This window comes from Sminthopsis crassicaudata, chromosome 4 (assembly GCF_048593235.1).
Source record: "Sminthopsis crassicaudata isolate SCR6 chromosome 4, ASM4859323v1, whole genome shotgun sequence".
Taxonomy (NCBI): Eukaryota; Metazoa; Chordata; class Mammalia; order Dasyuromorphia; family Dasyuridae; genus Sminthopsis; species Sminthopsis crassicaudata.
The window spans coordinates 106926252-106948314 of NC_133620.1; the positions used below are offsets into that span (position 1 = coordinate 106926252).

At 32.6% G+C, this 22063-nt stretch overlaps 1 protein-coding gene across 4 annotated transcripts in view; it reads left to right on the plus strand.

Moving 5' to 3' along the window:
• RCOR3 (REST corepressor 3) overlaps positions 1-22063 on the plus strand; it is a 50629-nt gene that overhangs the window by 22100 nt on the left and 6466 nt on the right. For all 4 annotated transcript variants that reach the window (XM_074309080.1, XM_074309082.1, XM_074309079.1 and 1 more), the window contains 3 exons: positions 2400-2618; positions 4953-5030; positions 10366-10423. In XM_074309080.1, the coding sequence (XP_074165181.1) occupies positions 2400-2618; positions 4953-5030; positions 10366-10423 (355 nt within the window). The remainder of the gene's footprint in view (positions 1-2399; positions 2619-4952; positions 5031-10365; positions 10424-22063) is intronic.

Here is a 22063-nt window from a genome sequence, read left to right on the forward strand (position 1 = left end):
AAAAATCATTGTCCAGAGCAGTATGGTTAGAACAGTTAAGCTTATGTATACCTCAAGTAGTTCTTGAAGACATTACTTGAAGTATAGTGTATATTGCTAGAGTATTCATGATGATAATAAGCTTGTCTTCAAGAAAAGACCAAATAGTTTATCAAAGAAGAAAATACATTTTCAAAAGTTTCCAACAAAAATACTCAAAATTAGTGAACAGTGCCTGTTTTAAGTGCCAAATTTTTTAAATAAATAAAATGGAGAAAAATTTTCTATAAATGACCTTTAACAATGTTCATTTGTCATGGATCTTTTTTGTCTGCTTGGAGTCTAGAGAGGGCCATGGGAAAAGGGAAGACTAGCTTCAATAATAGCTTAATAATACTTTATTCCTTTTTCAACTGCTTCAAGAAGTAATAGACAGCTATCATTAGGAAAGATACCTAATGCTTTGTATCTCTGGTATAAGTATTGAACATCTGTATGTTGCCTTTATGAGCTTTTTAGATAGTTTTTACATAAAAAAATCAATGTGGAGTATCAGAAAGATGGTTTGTTTCTTAACCAGAAGACCCATTTTCTTTTTGAAAGCATTGTGGTAAATGTGAGCTTCTACTGATATTTGCATCTTTTTTGAATTGATTATATATATTCAGTTGTATATTAGAAAAATCCTTCTAGATTTACTCAGATAACTTGAAACTTCCTTTTTTTCCAATAGTTAGGACTTGGCATCATAATTTCATTTGTTTATTAAATTGACTATCTAAATTTTGGGTACTACAACTCTCTTAGCACCTGAATTGTGTTCAGTATAATTTATCTTTGGCTGGTGCCCTAAATCCTAAAGCATCTTTTAGAAATGCTTGTCAAAGAATGAAATATTGGGTATAAGAACATATTAAATAAAACCAGATTTTTCCTATTGTCAAATTTGTGAGAGGTTTAAAATGAAATCAAATAGCCTTGAGATCAGCTTCTTTTCTTTAAGAAGACAACCTGATAATTTATCTGCATATTTGAATGTTGTTAAACTTTCTAAAGCAAAAGTCCAAATAAGTTTTCCTATTTATTTAATTTTGCATCAGTAAGGAAATAATATACTGTTGGTTCAGCCAGTCAAGCATGGATAAATAAGTATTAAACATTTTTTTGAAAATTCAAATTTTTGTTGAGCACCTTCAATATTCAAGGCATTAGACGGATAATTCAAACTCACTTTGTCAGAACTTGAAGTCATCTTCTTTAATCCCTTGTCAAAAATTTTATTTTTCTCTTGACTTCTATATCTTTACTTAATGGTACTTTGCTGTTACCCAGATTCACAGTTATAATATCTCTGACTTCTCCCTCATTCCCCACATCCACAGACTTGCCAAATCCTGTGATTCTACTTGCACAATATTTCTTGCACCTACTCCCTTTTTCTGATACCACTATTAAAGTCCTAATTTGGGCTTTACTTATCTCTCACCCGGACTATTATAAGTCTTTTTTCCCCATCTCTGTTCTCTCTTCTTTCACTCCATGTTCTACTACTACGTTAATTATCTTAAAGCAAAACTTTGAAGACTACAACCTCTCACTCAAAAGCCTTCAACAGTGATGGTTTCTTGTTGCCTGTAGAATAAGGTCCAATCTTTTGTTTGGCATATAAGACTTTCAGTGGTTTGATTCCAGCCTAACATAGAATCTGAATTCTGATTATTGTCCTTTTCTATAGTTCATGCTCCAACCCAGTTAGATTTCTCACCATTCACAAGTCTTCTTCAAATTCTCATATGTACCTGTCTCCATAAGTTTATACTACTTTCCTCCTTTCCTCTCTTTCTTTGCATATATATTTTCTTTTATCTGGAATGCACATTTCCTATTCTTCTTATCCAATTCTTTGCATTTCTTTAAGACCCAGGTAAATTGTCATCTCTTCCTTATATCTGGTTTTTCCCAGTTCCCAGACAGAAATGATTTACATAAACTATAGATTTTGTTTACAACTTTTATTTTGAACTTTTGCAGTGTGTGTGTGTGTGTGTGTGTGTGTGTGTGTGTGTGTGTGTGTGTGTGTACCTGCCCGATCTTTCTCTCCTGCCACTGCCTTACTACAGTATAAGTTTCATGAAACCAGGCACCAGCAATAATTGGATAAAATAGATTGATTTCTGGTTTTAGGTAAATGCTGTATACGCACTCGAACACTAAATGGAATGATCTTAATTGATAAAAGGCACTGATACCCTGCTTCTAAAACATTACAAGTTTATAAACCTGAATTTTTTTTTTGCTGGAGACTATGGATATAATATAGTTTTGTTTGGTAAAGGATTAGAGCATCTAAGAAAAATGGGTACCTGTCTACCAAATTACATTCATATTTTCCTTCTTTCTTTTCCTTTTTTAAAATTTAGGGTAATGCTGAACAGCCTGTCCAAACTAGCAAGATTGGACTGGGTAGGAGAGAATATCAGAGTTTACAACACCGACATCATTCTCAGCGTTCTAAGTGCCGTCCACCCAAGGGCATGTATCTGACTCAGGAAGATGTGGTCGCAGTTTCTTGTAGTCCCAATGCAGCCAACACTATTCTCAGACAACTAGATATGGAGTTAATCTCCCTAAAACGTCAGGTATCTCATGTTCTCTACAATTATTTACAGTTCATCTTAATTTAAGTTAATCTTGTGGCTGCTGCTTTAGCTGTTGTAGATTTTCAATTAAGTTTTTTCCAGGGGTTGTGAAGGGACAAAAATCAAATCAATCTTGGTTAGTCTTTATTCTTGGGAAAAAAACAGCACTTACTCTCTAAATGTGACTTTTTAGATTATGTGTGTTTTTAACTTTTCATAACTTTACCCTTAATATAAGCATAGATAAATTAGGTTCTAGTTATCATTTCCAGTGATAAAATTGTTACATTCATCTATATTTTTCTATATTTGGAGTTGATGGCAACATACCATATTTTATTTAAAAATTAATATCTTCTGTCAGAATTTTTTGATTGTTACACTTAAACTGTAATGATTATATCAATAATTTAAAAATTGCATTATAAGTTTTCAAACTTACATACTTGAAGCAAATAAATTTGTTTAAACATGATGCTATTCTTAATTTTAAATGTTTAAGGATCTTACTACAAATCTTTTAAATAATCACTTTGTTTCAGTTGCATTTTCTATACCTGGATTTTTTTTTTCTGTTAAGAGATATTAAATGAAATATTTCAAATTAAATAGAACCAACTCTGAATTATCTATTTGCTTATAACTACATTGTAGATAATCCATGCTGCTTTAAATACTTTAAAAATCTCAGACCAGTTCTCCTGTGTTCAAAATCCATTGTCCCAGTATTTATAGTAATCAAGAATGGAAGTTAAGAAAGTTAGGAAGTTAAGAAATGGAATTTCTTTATAAATTTTATATATATATATATATATATGTATATTCAATATAAATTGAAATTGACTTCTATTCCTGATTTACTATGAATTAGAAAAAACGCCATTCATTTTAATAATTAAGCAATAATTCCCCAAACAAAATTTAAACCACTTATATTTTGAATGAGAAACCATTTTGGATTTTTTACTGTTCTGAATAATTCACACCCTTCCCCTTTATGAGTATGAAATCAACTCTTGATTATTTATCTCTGTATATTGTCAATATTTTTTGTCTGGATAGACCTGCCACATGCTCAACCACTTATCTTTGTATGTGAGGATCTTTTTGCTTCTCTTTTCTACACATTTGTTTTCCCATTTCTAAATACATTTTTAAAAAATCTTATTTCCTTCTTTTATTTTTATCTTCTATACCTATTTTATATCCAGTAAAGCCATTTCTGTGACAAGATTTTAAAAAGAAAAAGTGAACAGTTCATCAAAAGTTACCAATAAATTAACCATGTCTAGTAGCATATTTAATATTGCCACTTCTGTCCCTTTTGACATCTGCAGAGAAGAAAGGAAGGTTTACTAAATTAATTCCTTGAAAAAAAATTTCATGTGTTACTTAAAGAATAACATTATGGAGTAAACATAACTTATTTTTGCAGAAAATTTTTTTTGAGATTATAATCAGGATGTGTGATCTTGATCATCTTTGAAACTGTACAGAAATTGTTTCCCAAGTTTTTGTGTAAATTGTATTTGAAGCAAAAATTGTCTTTTCTAATGTAGCTAGATCTGGAGCTAGAAAATGGAGATATATGTATGTGTGTATGTACATGCATGTGTATATATAATGTGTTCGTTTGAAAATATAAAATTACATATAAAACTATTTAGGCAGAAATTATAATATTAACAACAGTAGTAGTAAACTATTGAGTAAGTGTTAAAGATTGAGCAAGTTTTAGTAAAAGAAGTGGGTTTTCTTTGGCTTATAATTTTAAAAGTCAGAAACAATGTGTTTTTGGAAATGGGAAAGTACTGCATATATTTAGGATTTTTAAAAATAAAGCATCAGCATCAAAAGTGTGAGAGACAAAAATAGAAACATAGATTTGTTTGCCATTCAAAGATTCCCAGGCTTATGATTCTAAACAGTGGTTATCTTTAGCATTTCTTTGAAATTTGAAATTTTAAATTTTGAAAATTTATTAAAGTTTAATACTAGAATTCCCTTTTATTATGCTAAACATATGCTTGCTTATAATCATCAAAGGTACCAGGTGAGAGTATGAATAGACCACCAAAAATTCATCTTCACTGCTAGAAAATTTGCTTCACTGACTTTTATCTGTAAGCAACAACAGATTTATCATCTGAATATGATGCTGTATATGTGTAATCTTGACAGAGATCCTGCCTCTCCTCCAAAGAAATTCGTAAACAATAAAAATTTTGGCTAGATAGGTGATTTGTGTAGTCCTTTCACATTTTGGGTGCTCAGATGTTCAGCTAATTGTCAGCTAGCCAATTCATATAATTTTTTTTTGTGTGTGTATTCAAGGTTCAAAATGCTAAGCAAGTAAACAGTGCACTTAAACAGAAAATGGAAGGGGGAATTGAAGAATTCAAGCCTCCTGAGGTATGTTGATTAAAAAAAAGATGAGGGTCAACATCTTTAATATACTGAACCCTTGTTACTTTCAATTAGCTGTTTGTAATATGATCAGGTTAATATTTTATAGGCCATGGATATTTTGAAACATTGATGTTTTTATCCATTATTTACTGAGTCATAAAATGCAGATATTAACTTAAAATGAATCAAACCATCCTTTTAGTTGGATCATAACTTTAAGTAGAATCCCTTTTTTTCTTCTTTGTTCTTATCATCCAAGAAATCTAGGAGGGAAGTTGCAACAAAGAAAGACATATATTGGGCAGGAGAAATGTAGGAAGGGCATTAGGAACACGAATAATGTTTTCTTGGTTCTCACTATCTGCCTACTTCTTATATGGATTTATAGCATGGAAAGAAAAAGAAGCCTAATATGACTAACTGAGGGAAAGAAGCCCTAAATTATTGTGCATATCCAGATTTGGGGATATAACAAAAAATTACAGATATTTTTGCTGAATTTTTTTTCTTCTTCTTCTTTTTTTTTTTTTTTTTTTTTTTTTTTTTTTAAAGCCCTTTTGGATACTTTTAAAGGAAAATTTTAAAGTATGAAGCCACAGTTTAGGGGAACAACATAGCGATATTAGAGGTAAAATTAGTTAGCATTTTGAATATTTAAGGCTCCTAATTTCTTTTTCAAACTTATATTCTTATTTTTTTCACCAGAAACATTCTTTAAATGGGATTTTTTTTTTATTTTGTAAAATGCAAGTGTGAATGCTTTTTGTCATAACCTTCCTAGAGAAGAAAGTATTAATGAGTATTTAAGAAACTCATGTGCATCTGAAACTAATATGCTTGTTCATCTCATTTTAATAAGATATTTCTAGACTCAAAAGTTACAAATAAAGAGTATTTGAATGAGAATTGCAGAATTTAGTGCTTCAGAATTATATCCCATCAAACTATTTCAGGGAGGAAAGGTCTTTAGGTTTTGTTTATGGACTATATCTATGATTTCACTGATAGAGGGATTACTTAGTAAGGAAACACCTACCAACAAAGGTCATCCTGTTCTGCCACTTAAAGTTTTATTGACAATTGAAAAATGTACTATCTTCCCAACACTTAAGTTCTCTCTTCACCCCATCATAGTACCTTTAGAGTCACTATAAGGAAGAATTTTACATCAATCACCAGAAATGCTAAGAAATAGACTTCTTGTTTCATCTCTTAATCATAAAATACCTCATTCCAAACTCGATTATTAGATAATCTAGCACTATTTGATACTAATATTTGGTGCATAATGATGCTATATTTGCATACTTCCTTGCAGTAAAAATGGCTTTCACATTTGTTACTTCCTTTGAACTTCACCATAATCCTGTGAGGCAAGAAAAGTAAAAGATGGCATCCCTGTGTTAGAGAAAAGGAAGTGGAGATTTAGATTAAATGGTTTGTCTAAAGTCAAATGACATATTAAGTATCAGATAGTCTGGCATTTTACACTTGATCCAGGGACCTAAATATATAAAGATATTTTGACTGGATAATCTAAGCTTTGCAAATTTTAAGGTGCTATATATGTTTTAACAGCTCCCACTTTGAGTGATTACAACAGTGCTTCTGCCATCATAGCATAGTTCTTTTTTACGCAGAAATGTTAATTAATGAAAGATTTATAATATCACATTTTAATGTAACAATTTAAATTACCATCATTTGTGATATTCAGAAGTTACCTTAACTTCTGTGATTTTCTTTATGTTTTTGAGGTTTGGAGTTGCCTTTTTTGTCCTTTATAGAAAATATTAGTCAAAATGTTAGGAATGTTAATATTAATAACTCATCACAAAGTGATATTGAATATTACTTTGAAATGGATTCACAAATATTATATGACCCAAAAGAAAATATCCAGAGTATATAATAAGATTAATTTTAATATATGACATAAAATCATTCCTGTTTGCTCAAAAGTACAGTGATTTGTCCTAAGTCACATAGCTAGATAATAGTGAAATTAATGTATGTAATACTTACTACATGCCAGGCATTGTGTTAAATACTTATCAATTATTATCTCATTTGATCCTCACAACAACCTGCATAGGGGAAAAGGATGTGGGAATGGGTAGTTGTTATTATTTATCCCCATTTTACAGATGGGGAAATTTAGGCAAACAGAGGTTAAATGACTTGCCAAAGTTAATAAGTGTTTGATCCCAGGTCTTCTTGACTTCAGGTCTAGGACTTTATCCTTTGCACCATCCTCATAATCTGTCCCTTAAATAGAAGCTCTTTGGGAATAGACCCTTGCAAGACTGGAGCTGGTAGGTTACAAAGCTTTGAGGAGAAGGGAGCATCAGAGCTATGCTTTGAAAGTCAAGATTGATTTAGAAACAAAGGAAGAGCCAACTTGTATGGGGTAGGCATGAAGTAGATGAGCCTGAATTATCAAAGAAGAGAAAGTCAGAGTGATGCGGAAACAGATTTTTAGGGAGGAAATACAGCTTTGTGAACATGAGAGTGACCTCCCTAAAGGAGTGTTTTAGGAAGATTAAAATGATATCACTTTTTAGCTCTGCAACCTTGGACATAAAGCTCTTTTGTTCTTTTAGTTTTTTCATGGTCCTTACACTGTTCCCTTCAGAGTTGTGATATCCCATAAACTTTATAAGTATTTGTTAACATTATTTATGTCATAGAACCAAGATAGCAGTATTATAGAATGGAGAAAGGGGGACTCCAGAGGCATCTTAGAGGAAAAATAAGTAAGATTTCAAATTCAGCAGATATTAAATGCCTGCCATGCATTTAGTTCATATGAAGTATTGGAAACATATGGATATTTGGGAAGGAGCATTTGCTCTTGGTCTGCTAACTCCCTCTGCCTGAGGAGATCCCAGACTATCTGTGACTTAGAAAATAAGTCCTAGGGAGTTAATAGAGGCATACAGAAGTGGTGACTTAGCAAAGGTCAAGTAGCAAGTAAGTGTTAGAGATTGAATTTGAGCCTACGTCATCCTGACTTGAAGCCCACTGCAAGCTATGTGGATAGAAAGACTCCAAAAAAAGTGAGGATCTCTGACTTCAAATATTGTCAACTACTGGATTCTCATGACTTTGTAAACAGATTGGGATCTAATAGATGAGGAGGAAGAAAGAGGAAGGAACCAGATGATGATCAGAATAATTTATATCCTGATTTAGGAAATGGTGATACCACAGAAGGAATAAGCAAAAAAGCAAGCTATTTTGGGGGTAGAAGGAGGTGGAAAGGACAGAGAAAGTACATCTTATAGTACTATTATATAGACTCTTTCAATGAAAAGTATGTTTGGTTGAAAACTTTTGAGACATAGAATGGCATAACTGATAGAGAACTAATCTTAGAGCCAGGAAGACCTGGATTCAAGTCCTACCTTTGACACATCCTCGGTGTGTGACTTTAGGTAAGTCACCCAATATCTCAATCTTCAGGCAATTCTCAAAAAGTCTTTAAATTGTATAAAAGGTGCCAGCCTGTAATGGTAGAGGTAGTTTCTTCATACCAATGAAATGGCAAGTTGAATGCCTATCTCTAGTGAAATTATCATTTTTAAAATGCTAGTATTTCAAAGAATGATTCGTTATTTAAGAGCCTATACCTGGTGGGTATACCAAGCTAAGGATAAAAAAAGTTTCAGATTTGAAAAACTGAACCCCTTGTATTATTTTGAATTAAATTTCAAAACTATACAATAATAATGTTAATAATAATAATAATATTAACTTCTAGGAAACCTCTGGTGGTTCTGTAAATCATTTGTCAGTTTTTCTTCTTAACCATTCTACTTTCTCCCCTAGTTATATTGTCTCCCCTTGAACAGGGTCTCTCCCTCTTGCTCCCAAGTAGTATTACCTCCTGTTCCCTTCTTGACACTCTTCTTTTTAACTGGTGCCGTTGTGCAACCTTCTAACTTCTCCCCATGCTTTCTTTTTTTCCTTCTCCTTCATTTAGTTTTATTCTCTTTCCTCTGCCTCAGTTTTCTATCACTTTAACTGCTGCTACATCTCTTATCTTCCTTTCTCCTGTTTTATTCCACTTTCTGCCTCTTGTCCCTTGTCTGAACCCTAATTACTTAGCCTTGAGATTAATGACTTTTACCATTTGACATGATTTGGTTTCTACTCTTTTCCCCCTTTCTGCCCAAAATCAATCTTATTTCTTGTTTGGGGATTTTACTTTTTCCCACAAGCCTTCCCCCTTTTTCTCATTTTCTCCTTTTGTCTCCTTTATTTTTCCTTCCTTTACCATTCTTAGAATTGTTAAAATTGCGTCTTGTGAAGGGCTATACCTACCATGAAACTAAGCTGTACTATAATGAAGAAGTTGGCATGAACTTATCTTACTTGACTCCCTCCAGAGGCTCCTGGTGCTAGGCAAGAGGTGATAAAGGGTATGAACACTGTCCATATATTCTTTTCAGAGGAAGCTTCTCTTTCTGCTTTGGCAGAGTGTGATCAGACAGTGGTACAGCACAGGATCTCTTGGAATTCTTAATGCTTAGGAGTTCTCAGTGCTACCTCAGGACTTCTTTCTCCCCTGGTCTATGCCACCAAAGCTCCTTTAGCTAGTCAACAGACATTCACTAATTAGGTATATGTTGTATTGCTGAGTAAATTAAAGATCACATACAGGTGAAATACACACACACACACACACACACACACACACACACACACACACACACACACAGCCATAAGGAAGCCATTCAAAAATGTTTACTATCTCAAAAAAAAAAAAAATCTGTTCTTAACCTTGGGTGATGCATAATGTATTCCAGAATTAAAGAAATAATTAGGACTTAGAAGTTTAATTTTTTTTTTTTACTTTCTATAGCCCTGTTAAATCTGATCTATAGGATTATGCTGATTTTCTTGACTAATATGGAACATTATTTCCATTAGGTAAAGATAAGTTTAGGATAAATATCAAGAAACCCTATTTGACACTTGGTAAGTCTAAGAATCCAACACTTGAGGCATTTTTAAAATAGGTTAAAAATAATTTTTGAACTATATAATGGAAAACTAGTAACTAGGGTAACCTAATAGATTTTCTTAAGCTTTAATGTCAGTTATTGCTGCATAGATATTGACTCAGAATCTTCAAGTTAGCACATTTCCCTTTGAGGGTGGGTAAAAAGTAACTTAAAAGTATCTTAATTCCTTTTATAAGGAATATCTTAAAATTAAGACTTAGGTCTTATGAAATCTTATGTCTATGATAAGAGTAAAAAAGTTAAAAATAAGCACTTTGGAAATGTCTTTCTTCATGTCCTCATTAGGAAACTTCTCTTTAATTTTGTAGTCAAATCAGAAAATTAATGCCCGTTGGACCACAGAGGAGCAGCTTCTAGCAGTGCAAGGTATATTAAAGATAAGCAGTTATTGTTATTCATAATTATTATCTTTAACTTGGCATGAAAGATAACCACCACAGTTTTTCCCTTTCTTCAGAATGGATCAAAAGGGCTTTTGTGTTTGTTTATATAATGTAGATCTGATGACCAGAAGTTCTATATTCTACTTCTGGATGTGCCTCTGACTCATGTACTAAGCCTGTATGCCTCTTTTTGCCCAGAACAGTATTAGCATACTTTCAGCATACAACATAAAAATAAAACTTTAGTGATGGCAGTCAGGGGCAAGTTATTCCAAATGTCCTATACCTGCTTCTTCCTTCCTACAACTGAATAAATTCATTTTGCATTCATTTTTTGAAAAAGTACAGTGAAAGTACATTTGAAATGTGATATGTTGCTTATTTCTCTGATTTATTTATATGTTAGCATTTCTTTATTTTAATAAAAAAAAATTTAGATACTAAAATGTTTACTGTACATATATATGTGTATACTTTGTTTAATAGAAATGTTATTGGAAAGTTATTTTAAACTGATTTTTAAAATCCATTTTAAGTACCGTAAAGAAGATGGTTGTTAAAAGAATCATTTCAAATTTTTTCATAAAACAGAGTCCTTTTGTATTCTGAATAATCACAGATAAATTAGAAGCTATTATCCCTGGACTTTAAATATAAATTTTTCTAAAAGTGTTATTTATTCAGTGATTTTGTGTGTCACCAGGACCATGCTAACCATAATATTTTATCTAACTCTAATTTAAGTGAAGGATATTGTCTGATCATAATTTTATCTTACTTCACTACTTAGAATCAATCTAGTATATGCATACACATCTCTGGCGATGTCTGCTTATGAGCCCATCTTTTAGTATGTCCTAAGATTCATTAGAGAATCTAATACTGTTTTTGCAAGCATTTCTCAGATTCAGTTAAAAGGTAACTGAAGACTTACTGTTTGATGACCATGGACTTGGATTAGGGAGAGATGGAACAGGCCAGTGTGGTGACACAATGGGAATCTCTGTCACATGGAAGTGTCAGTCATTCCACTGACCCACCCATCTATTTCTTAGCCAAAAATAACTTGAACTACTATCTCTGAGGTCTTGGTTGATGTAGAAGGATTTCCTAAGAATGTCTTTCATCTTTACCCAGTCTTAAGTTAAGATCTGGTTACTATGCTTGTGAATTGTAATTGTTCCTAGTCCAAATTCAGGTTTTTGACTGGTGATCCTAGTGTATTTGTCACATATAATTTGAATATATTAAAAAAAAAAAGTACCAAAACTTACAAGTTAAATTAATCACAACAATAAATGTTATGCATTCATCTTCCAAAACTTTTGGAATCCTTTTAGAGAAAGCTGAGCACACATGTTAAATAACTGTTGTATTTGTGTTGTTTTGTTTTGAACTTGGAATTTGGTCATTTGTCTTAATAAGTCTCACCCATTTACAGTGGCTATCTTTATTTCAAATCATGATAATATCTAACTTTATCATAGAAATTATTTTGAATAGGTGTTATTATTTATATAAAGCTTGTATTTTCCCCCCATAAATCATAATTTAAAGCATCTTAAGAATTGAATCCTGGACCTTTAAAATTCATTTACTTAAAAATCACTATATTGACCTGGTCCCTGATGAAGAAGGGAACAAGTGGAAGTCACTGGATAGGAGCCCTTAGCTCAGACTAGTACTAAGTTTCATTTCATATATAGTATTCTGATTATCCTTTTTTGAAATCTTCCTTCCACATCTTATTTGTGATAGTATCCACTGAATTTTGTACAAAGTCCTTCCTGATTTGCACAAAGTTGGCTGCTGTGACCAAAAGAAAAAAATAATCAATCTAAATATGTGTACCAGGCATAATCCTAAAGTTGAGGTATTCAGAGAAAAAAAAATGAAGTATTCACACAATTTAATGTCACTTGAAATTAACATTTTATGTGTCAGATATTTACCTCATTGATTTATTGTAAGAATCACATGAGAAATCTGAAATGTTTTGTAAACCTTAAAGCATCATATAAATAAATAGGTAAAAATTTTATTATCATCAACTATACATCAGAAGGTGGTCATGTATTTTATGAGCACCTTCAATCCTTTTAATTTCAGCTTTTAAACAACCCTTAACTTAGCATAAAGTTCAACAGTAGTTTGCCAAGGTTATGAATGTTTTTAAGGTTTGCATGTCCTTGTAAATCATGTAAAATAGAACCTAAACTAAATGTGTATTGAATAACAATTTTGGAGAGAGACAATAATGACATTTTTTTTCTTCCTTCTGAAATACCTAAAATATCCATGTACTCTACAAGAAGTTTTTTCTGCCAACTGCCTACTTTAATAATAGTGTCATCTGTACCTAGTTCATGTGCCTGGTGATGAGATATAAGTAGTGTGAATATCTTTGTATGTATAATGTGCTACCCATTATAACCATTATGAAAAAACAACAGATATTAAAGTTATATTACTGTTTTAGTAACCAGGTGAATCAGTTGTTATAGAATTAAGGAAAAGATTTACAACTTTATTCTAGTTTTCTTAAAAATAATTTTTGAACCTAGTAATATGCTGTTGAATTCACATCCTAGACCTTTAATATGTCTTCATTTTATTCTCTTAAGAGAGACAGAAACTATCTAAAGTAAATGTTTCTTAAGAAATGAAACCAATTTAACCTGTTATTATTTTTCATAATACTACAAACTTGAGCAAAATTTAGAAGCTATTTGGGTTGGGATTTGTTTTATGGAAGTACAATAAATTACTCTTTATTTATAATCTGGTTCAAAAATAACTACAGTAATCATTTAAACCATACTGTTTGATCATTTGTTTGCTTATATACATCTGAAATAAATTTTGCTTTCAAATATTAATATTAGAGTATAATAGAGTTTTGGAAGTATTTGCATATAGTTTACTTTCTCCACGTTACCTAAAAAAGCCAGACTACTTAAACTCAAATGTAAAATTACCTTTCTTAGCCCAGAAAAATTGTGAGCCAGATATTCAGGAAATTTATAAAGAGGACAGCTATATTTATTTCAATATTCCTCTTAGCCATGATACATACTTAAAATGGATACCAAAGAGTCCCAAGGTAAATCTAGGAAAAGGAAGGCCAGTTTAGCAGTGAAAATTCAGACAACTTTTCCAAGATAGGTATTTACCATTTAACTAAATTATCTTATTTGAAAGATAACTCCTAGGTGATCTACACATCTATAGTTTAAAACCATTACTAAAATATATTCTAAAGTCAGGTGTACATATTTGGTTTATTCATGCCATAACTTGTTATGAAGATCATCGAGATTTGATTATATAGATTATTAAGAAGCTTAAAAAGATTTCATTAGAAAACATCAATTGGCACTTATATTCTGTTAAGCATTAAATTTAAATGTAAGGATTATAGAATAGAAATAAGCTTTTATTTTTCCTAAAATTATTGAATTCTTGCATATTCCTTATAACTATCTCCAAATTGATATTTATTCAAAAACAAAAAAATAGCAATTTTACAACTATATTATAATAAAAAATTTTAAATTGTTAAGATTATTTTATGCTGTAGTTAATTTTTTGTTTTAAGAGATGAAAATTGAGGGAGAGGAGACAGATCTGTATATGCTTATGCCCATCCTTAGAAGTCTTCATTTTCAAAGCAAACATATATTTCTTAAATTCATAGATACTCTAGAAATAAAATGTTCAGTGTGTGTGTGTGTGTGTGTGTGTGTGTACTATATGATTTCATTAGTATAGGGAACTCTTTTTTTTATAATTTTTATTGACAGAACATATGCATAGGTAATTTTTTTACAACATTATCCCTTGTACTTACTTACTTTTCTGAATTTTCCCCTCCCTCCCTCTGCCTCCTCCCCTAGATGACAGGCAATCCCAGTATAGGGAACTCTTAATAAAGATACTTCCCTTTCCAGTACAAAGTGATACCTGCTCTGCAGTCTAAGTCTTAAAAGGTGCCAGTGACATTGAGTACTTAAGTGACAGCTTAATTCAAACAGCTAATAGATGTAAGAAGCAGGGCTTGAACTCAACTCTTCCTATGACTGCAGAACAGAATTTGAGATCTGAGCAGCCATCTAATCCTACCCGTACCCTGAAGGAATCTTCATTGTCAGGTAATCAGCTTCTACATGAAGATCCTCAAGAAGAGGGAATTGTCTACCTTTGGAGGTAGGCCATGTAATTTGAATTCCTCTAATCATTAAGAAGTTTTTCCTGACTTCAAGCCAAAATTGGCCTCCTTGCACTTTCTACCAGAAGAACTAATTCTTCCTTCACCAGACAGCCTCAAAGACAACTATCATTCCACACTCCCACATCTTTTCTTCAACAAGCTACACATACCTATTCCTTTCAATTATTCCTTTTGTGAAATGGACTTGATGTCCTGCACCATCCTGGTGGCCCTTCTGTGGACACTTTCCAGGTTATCAATGTTCTCTTTAAAGTGATGAGGTTTAAGTAAGACAGAGTACAGAATACAGAAAAATTGTGAGCCAGATATTCAGGAAATTTATAAAGAGGACAGCTATATTTATTTCAATATTCCTGTACCATTATTTCTGTATTCCTGGAAACTATGCCTCTCTTAATACAGTTCAAGATTACATTACCTTTTTTGGCTAAAATCATCCTGCAGACTCACTGAACTTTCAATCCCTTAAACTCCCAGTTCTTTTTTCAAAACAGTTGCTTTTTTAACCATCCTTCTCACATTTTGTACTGGTAATGTTGATTTTTTTTTATACTTGTGTTAAGACTTTCTTTACACTTACACATATCATATTTCAATTTTAATTTGCCCCAATGAACTAGCCTGTCATTTTGGATATTGATATTTGTTATCCAGGTTGCTAGCTGTTTCTTCCAATTTAGTGTTCTCTCAAATTGTTGAGCATGTCATGCATTCTTTTGTTCATGTCATTGATGAAATAAGACTGAGCATAGATCCCTGTGGTATTTCATGGAAGACTCCCTGCTATGCTCATATAAAACAGTGCTTTAACAATTACGGTTTGATTTCAGCCATTCGACCAGTTCTGTCAATTTAACCTCATAATCTTATAGACCATATCTTTTATCCTCTCCACCAAAATAATGAAGTCCTTTGCCAAAAAGCTTTGGAACAATCCAGTGATAGAATTGAGTGAGTCAATTCTGATCTTGGCTCTGAGTAAGCTTGAACTTGTCACTTAAGTGGTCTGGGCCTGTTTCATTATCTGTAAATGGAAGAAGTTGGTCTGTATGACCTCTGCAGTGTCCTCTGGCTTTAAATCTGAATTATATGATCTAGGTCCATAGTTCTCCAGGAGAGGCCCCTGGCCATCCCTGAGCCCTTTTCAGGTGCTTGAGGTTAAAACTATTAATAATATTGAGGTATTTTAATATCTAATATGGCAAATATTGAAAGATAAAACCTCATTTAGGTGAAGGTTGGGAGCATGGTTCTATGTGTTTATTAAGTATAAAGGAGTCCCAAGACTCTCCTCTCATTTGTCTTAGTGATTCCATCTGAAAAGAAAACGAAGCCTGTTCTTGATAAAAACTTGGTGGCTCTTGTCATTACTCCTTCCCTCTGTACTTATTCACCAGTGAACTCTTTAATGATTTGTTCTGTAATTTTCCCAGAAATCTCAGGAAAAATCATGTTCAAATTCTATCCTCTTCTGAAAATCTGGACATTTGCCCTTCAATCTTGCAATGCCTTCCCTCATTTTCTAAGATTTTCCAAATAATAGAGTGGTTTAGCCATCATCCAGTTTTTAAGTACTCAAAGATGTACTTCACCTGGGTCAAGTGACTGAAATTCTTTAAGGACACAAATTATCAACTCTTTATTCATCTGGTATATCCACTATTAATCATTTTGTTTGTCATTTCCAATAAAAGGAAACTATAAGTTGTAAAGTTCTCTTTGGTTCGGTTTCCTAGAGGTCTCTGGGAGCAGCCTTCATTTCGGTTCAGAGTTATCACCACACAAAGTCAGGTGTTACAAAGTCCAAATCCTTTATTGTCTTCTTGCTTGGGGCCCCGGGCCAGCTTTCTTTCGGGCCTCCTGAATGTGTCTTGATTTCTGTGGGGGAGCATGAGGACCACCCCCACGGTCTCTGTCTTCCCTAGTTCTGATTCAGGCTGAGCTTGTCCAAGCTTATATGGTCTTTTATCAAAGGTATGAATCTTGTAGAACTATAGTAAGTACTAAGTACACGAACTGAACTAGGGAACTGTTAAGCACCATGCTAAACAACCATTGTCTCTATCAGTTTGGCTGATTTAGCACTTTGTTTCAAGTTCTGGTCCATAACAATAAGAATTGAGGTCTCTGCATTATCTCTGATGTTCATTATTATTCCATTTGCCCCAGAGAAAGAGAATATATTATATGGGCTCTCCATATTTACTCCTATAGTTACGTGAGAATGTTTGTCTTAGTCTGGGGCAATGAAGTTTTTTTTTGTTCCCCCCCCCCCCCCACATAGTAGGTTCTCATAGTAGGTCTAGTCAATATCTGATTAAGAACCAACCCTCTGTCATCTCACCCAGTGGTTAAAGACCACTAGCAAAGACAAATCCTAGCCAACTTCCCAATCAACTCTTTCCACTTCTAGACAACTCTACCAGTTTTTTATACATTAAGCTAAAATCTGCCTCTCTGCAGTTTAATTCAGTGCTCCTGATTCTGATCCTTGGATTCAAGTGGAACAAATCAGATCTTTTTCCTGCATGACAACTCCACAGCTATCTTTGCTCTGCTGGTTTTCTTTTCTCTTAGGTATCCTCCAGTCCTTTCACTAGTGGTCGTAGGTATGGTCTAAGAATCTTTTCACCATTTTAATCATCTTCAGATGACTCACTGCAGCTTCAAATACTGATTGGGTACTATGTATATCAAGTTGTCAAAATAATATTTTATAGAATTAGATAAAATAGGAGTTATATCAGTAGCAGCTTCCTTATTCCAGGATAAATTCCAACTGGATGGATATCAGTATTATAAAATCATACCACAAAAAGAAATTAGAATGAAAAGTTAAATTTTCATGATTTTTAAGGGAACTTATAACCAGACAAGGAGTAGGAGAGAAAATAAATAATATTTTATGTTAAAAGTTTTAAAAATTGTGCACAAATAAAATCAAAGCAGATTGCTTCCCACTTAATATTTTTATATCCCTTTATCATAATTTCAAGAACAAATCTGGAAATTCAAGGATATTTCTTTAGTTATAATATATGATTGTGATAAATTAAAAGGTTGAAACAACTATTTAAAAAATGTGCCTAAGATGCTAACAATATTTCCAAGTCATTACCGATGACAAAGTGTGCAATCTTTAAAAGTGGAAAATTCAATCAAGTTAATGATATTTCCAAGAATAAATATTCCCTAGCCTGTGTAACTTGTTCCAGGTCCAGTCCTTCTTTAAATGTTCATTTTTTTCTGAAACATAAAAGCTGTTTTCCTTGTAGTTGTTGCACTCCAGTTGGGAGATAAAATACTCTTGCAGTTCTTTTTGATCAGTTGTACAAAGCTTTTGAAGATAACTCTGAGTCTGACATTTATATTTAAATAATTAAATTTTCATATACCTTCTCAATTTTAAACTTCTAAATTGAAATCTTTTTTTGAAGTAATGTAAAATTTAAGTATAAATATTTTTATTTCTATAAAAATATTATCTTTAGTGAAGTCATAAAATGTTAATCCTGAAGTGGAAAAACATTTTAATGTAACATAAATTATGCTCTTAAGTGAGGCCAAACTATAAATCCTGTTGTTTCCTGTTGGTTTTAACTTCCTAAAGAAATGAGATTGAAAAAACACAAGAAGATAAGACTGCCCATGTGCAGTACTTAGCACAGTGCTATTTCAGGGGCATTCTGAAAACTGGCTCTCCTTTCATGTCAGTTGTTATTCAGTGAACTCTGTCATCCAGCCTGAAATTGGAGAGCACATATACAGTTAATTATACCTGTCTTTCTTTTGGGAGGCTGTGTTTTCTAGCCCTCCTTCCCAACTAATTTTTTTTATAATATAACTTGAAATTGAACTCCAACAACATTTTTCTGTTCCATGAAGAGATCACATTAATTTTTAATACTTTCTCTCCTGTATACTCCTAATAAAATGCATAGGGCAAAGTAGTCAACTCTGTTCCAGAGGCAAATGACTTGTGTTAAATGTTATCTCCTACTGCTTTTTTGAGCTTTTTAAAGGAAATTGTCACTGACCTAGCAATTTTTTTTTTCCTTTCCATTTACAGTGACCTTGAACCCAGTAGTACTGTTGTCTTAAAAAAAAAAAAAAAAATTATTACATACTCCAGTACAAACAAAAAAGAGACAGTTTTGATGGAGGTGAAATTTAAAAACAATATATAAAAACATCAGAAGGGAGATAAAAAAGCACAACTATCTAAAGAGGCTTGCTTGAGATAGATTACCAGATAAAACATAATGTAGAAGATCTCTATACAACTAGTGCTTTTTCACATGCTTCTTAGGAGCATGAGATTTAGAGCTAGAATGAAATCATAACAAGTTTGCCAACCCATTTATTGTAGAAATAAGGAAATGAGACCCAGAGATGGGAACATGGCTTGCCCAAAGTCACACAAGCAAAAAGTATTAGCACAGATGTGATGTGATTTCTTCTGACTCCAAATCCAGGTCTCCTGTTCTGCTACACTTCTCTCTCACTCCCTTTTTCTCTTAAATTGTTCTTGATTTAACAAAGCTATCATTAAAAGAGGGACCAAGAACTTTGAAGTTTTTGTAATAGAATATGGAAAAGGTTAACACCCATATCAAAAAGATCAGGCCTTCAAGAATGTCAGGTTATTTTTCACAAAACAGGCATCATTGTTAAGAGTTGTATAATCAATATTGACAACTTCAAGACCCAGTAGCCCTGCAAATTTGCTATTAGGTAACAGAAAGTTAAAAAAGAAAAAAGTTCTCTCATATGTATGTATTTTAAATTTTTATTAAAATAAGAATTCATGAAATGTTTTTAAAACACTACTGAGGGACATAATGAAATTAAATGTTATATCATTAAAAAAAAAAATCTTACTGCCTTGAAAGCATTCTTTGTATGTTTGTATGTGTGTGGGGGTATGATTTTATCAAAGACTATTTTGTGTACCTCTGACCCACTCATTCATTCACAGGAAAGGCTAGACATTAACCTCTTGATGTCATTTTTCCACTTTAAGAATGAAGCCCAACCAGCAGCAGCAGCAGCAAGGCAAGGAGTACAGAGAGTGCTGGCTTTAGAATTGAGAGAGTTTGGGTTCAATACCTTCCTTTCGAAAATACTGGCTATATGACCCTGAGCAAGTCATATAATCATTTGATATCCCAAGGCAATTATTTAAAGCTTTGAGTAGTAAAAATCATTGTAGCTCTGCCCTAGGAGAAAATTTCTTGGTCACCAGTCTAGATCAAAGCAAAATGTTTTTTTAAAGAACCAAACATACACATTTTGAGTTGCTTTATTAGTATAAGGGTTATTTTCACCTTAAGCAATTTATACTGTGATTTTTATTAATCAATGGTATTTTGTTGATTAATGAAAGCATAAAAATATAGATGTGTGTTTTATCATCTTCATCCTTCAAGAGAACTTCCTTATCCCTACAAAAGGTGAATTTTTTAAATTCAAAGATGGAAAACAAACACTTAATCCTATTAACCTTTGACATGTTTATAATTTGTTTTAGTGTTCTGTACATTTTTTTCCAGTATCTATTGATAGTATATTTGTTTGCTCTGTACGTGGCAAGTTGAACTGAGAAATCATCTCAGCCAAATTGGTAGAAGTTTTAAACTTATAATATGAAAATGTTGTTAATTAAAACATTTTGTTTGTTTAATTTCTTTTCCTGAACAGATATAGAGATCACACTCTTTGATCAATATTTTGACATTAAAGGGTGGCTCCTTGACCAGTACAAACTGGGAGCTGAGCTGCTCCAGCTTTTTGTTCCTAATATCCTATTTGGCTTGCCCTACTAACCAGAGTAGCACATTCTATTTAATTTTGCACTGTGCTAGACAGGGAATACAAAAACAAAAATTGAAATACTCACTTTACTCAGCAAATTTATATTCTCTTGGTGAAAACAATATGGTAACTTTCTATACCTGAGCAGCCTGTCCTAACAGGGATGGAAAAGCAAGAAGCAGTTAGGAAAAGAAGATTGATCTTGAAGATATGAGTCATTGACCAGGAGTAATTTATAGTCTAATCCCACTTAGACATTATTGAACCTGGAATCTTCAGGTTTCTTCTAAATGTAAGTTCAGAGTTCAGTTTCGTTTTGTGAACAAAACCTGCTATGGAGCATGCATGGTGAAAACTATAGTCATTTCCATTTTAGTTCATTAATGATTTAGCAGGGTCTGGGAAGGAAAACAGAAGGAAGCCTTACATAAGTAGTTTATTTGACTCATTTTTTTCTTTTGTTAAGTGTATATTGATCACTACAGACTCAGCCATAATAAGACATTTAGAAAAACTGTTATATCAGTGGAATTTACCATGAAAGTAGGGAGATTAATATGTATGGGAGAGGGGGGACATGCAAATTCTTAACCTTATACCTGAGGAAATTTACCCCCCTCAAACCCAGTTTACCCATAAACATAAGGTATTGTGAAAATTTAGAGTTACTGATGTGAACGAGCAGCTCTGTCTTTGGGTTTTGAAAGCTTGAAGAAGTTGTTTAAAGGGAAAGAAATAAAAAAGTTAAACAGTGGTTTAGTGAAATTTGACCCTGGTGTATACTCAAGTTTGGTTTTGTGTATGAATAATTGGTATTTTGGTAGTGGTATTATCCAGGCTGATAGTCAGCAGACCTTGGTTATAGTCTTGAATTCATGAAACAGTTCTTAAAATACAGAAAAAGTTTTTGCCTGGTTGTGGCTCTCAAAATTCTGACAATTAGTATGTTCTCTTGTCAGGAATCTTAACCTCCCCTCTATTGGAGGTTAGGACTACCTAGTAGCATAGCTACAAATTCAGGAAAATGTAACTAGCTTCTAATTGGTAGCCACTTTTTATATAATTACCTCTATGTTTACTTATAAAAGTGGCACTGATACATAACTTTGTTAAAATACATTGAAGAAATGAGAATATGCGCCTACCTTCTTTGCAGAAGGTGGGAAAGAGAAGATCTAGTAGTAAAACACTATCAGACTCAGTTGCATTTTTTTGTTATAAGAAATGGATGAAGGAGGGAGGGAGACATAAATAGTGATGTAAAAACAAAAGCCATCAACCATTTTTTTAAATAAATGCTTTGCATGGCCATTAAGTGGTAGCAGTATGTATACATTATAATAATCATTCACTTCATGATTTTATCACTGAGTAAAACACTAGAGGAGACTACATTATGCCAGATCTATATTGTCAAGGGATTCTAATAAATCAGTTGATGGAAATTAAGGGAACTTAAATCTTATTTTAACAAAAAGTTAAAGCAATGTGATAAATAGCAACTTTTCATTATGTATTTCTCCTGTTTCTATTTTAGAAATTGCTAAAATGTATAGTTCTCAAGCCCTAAACTATATA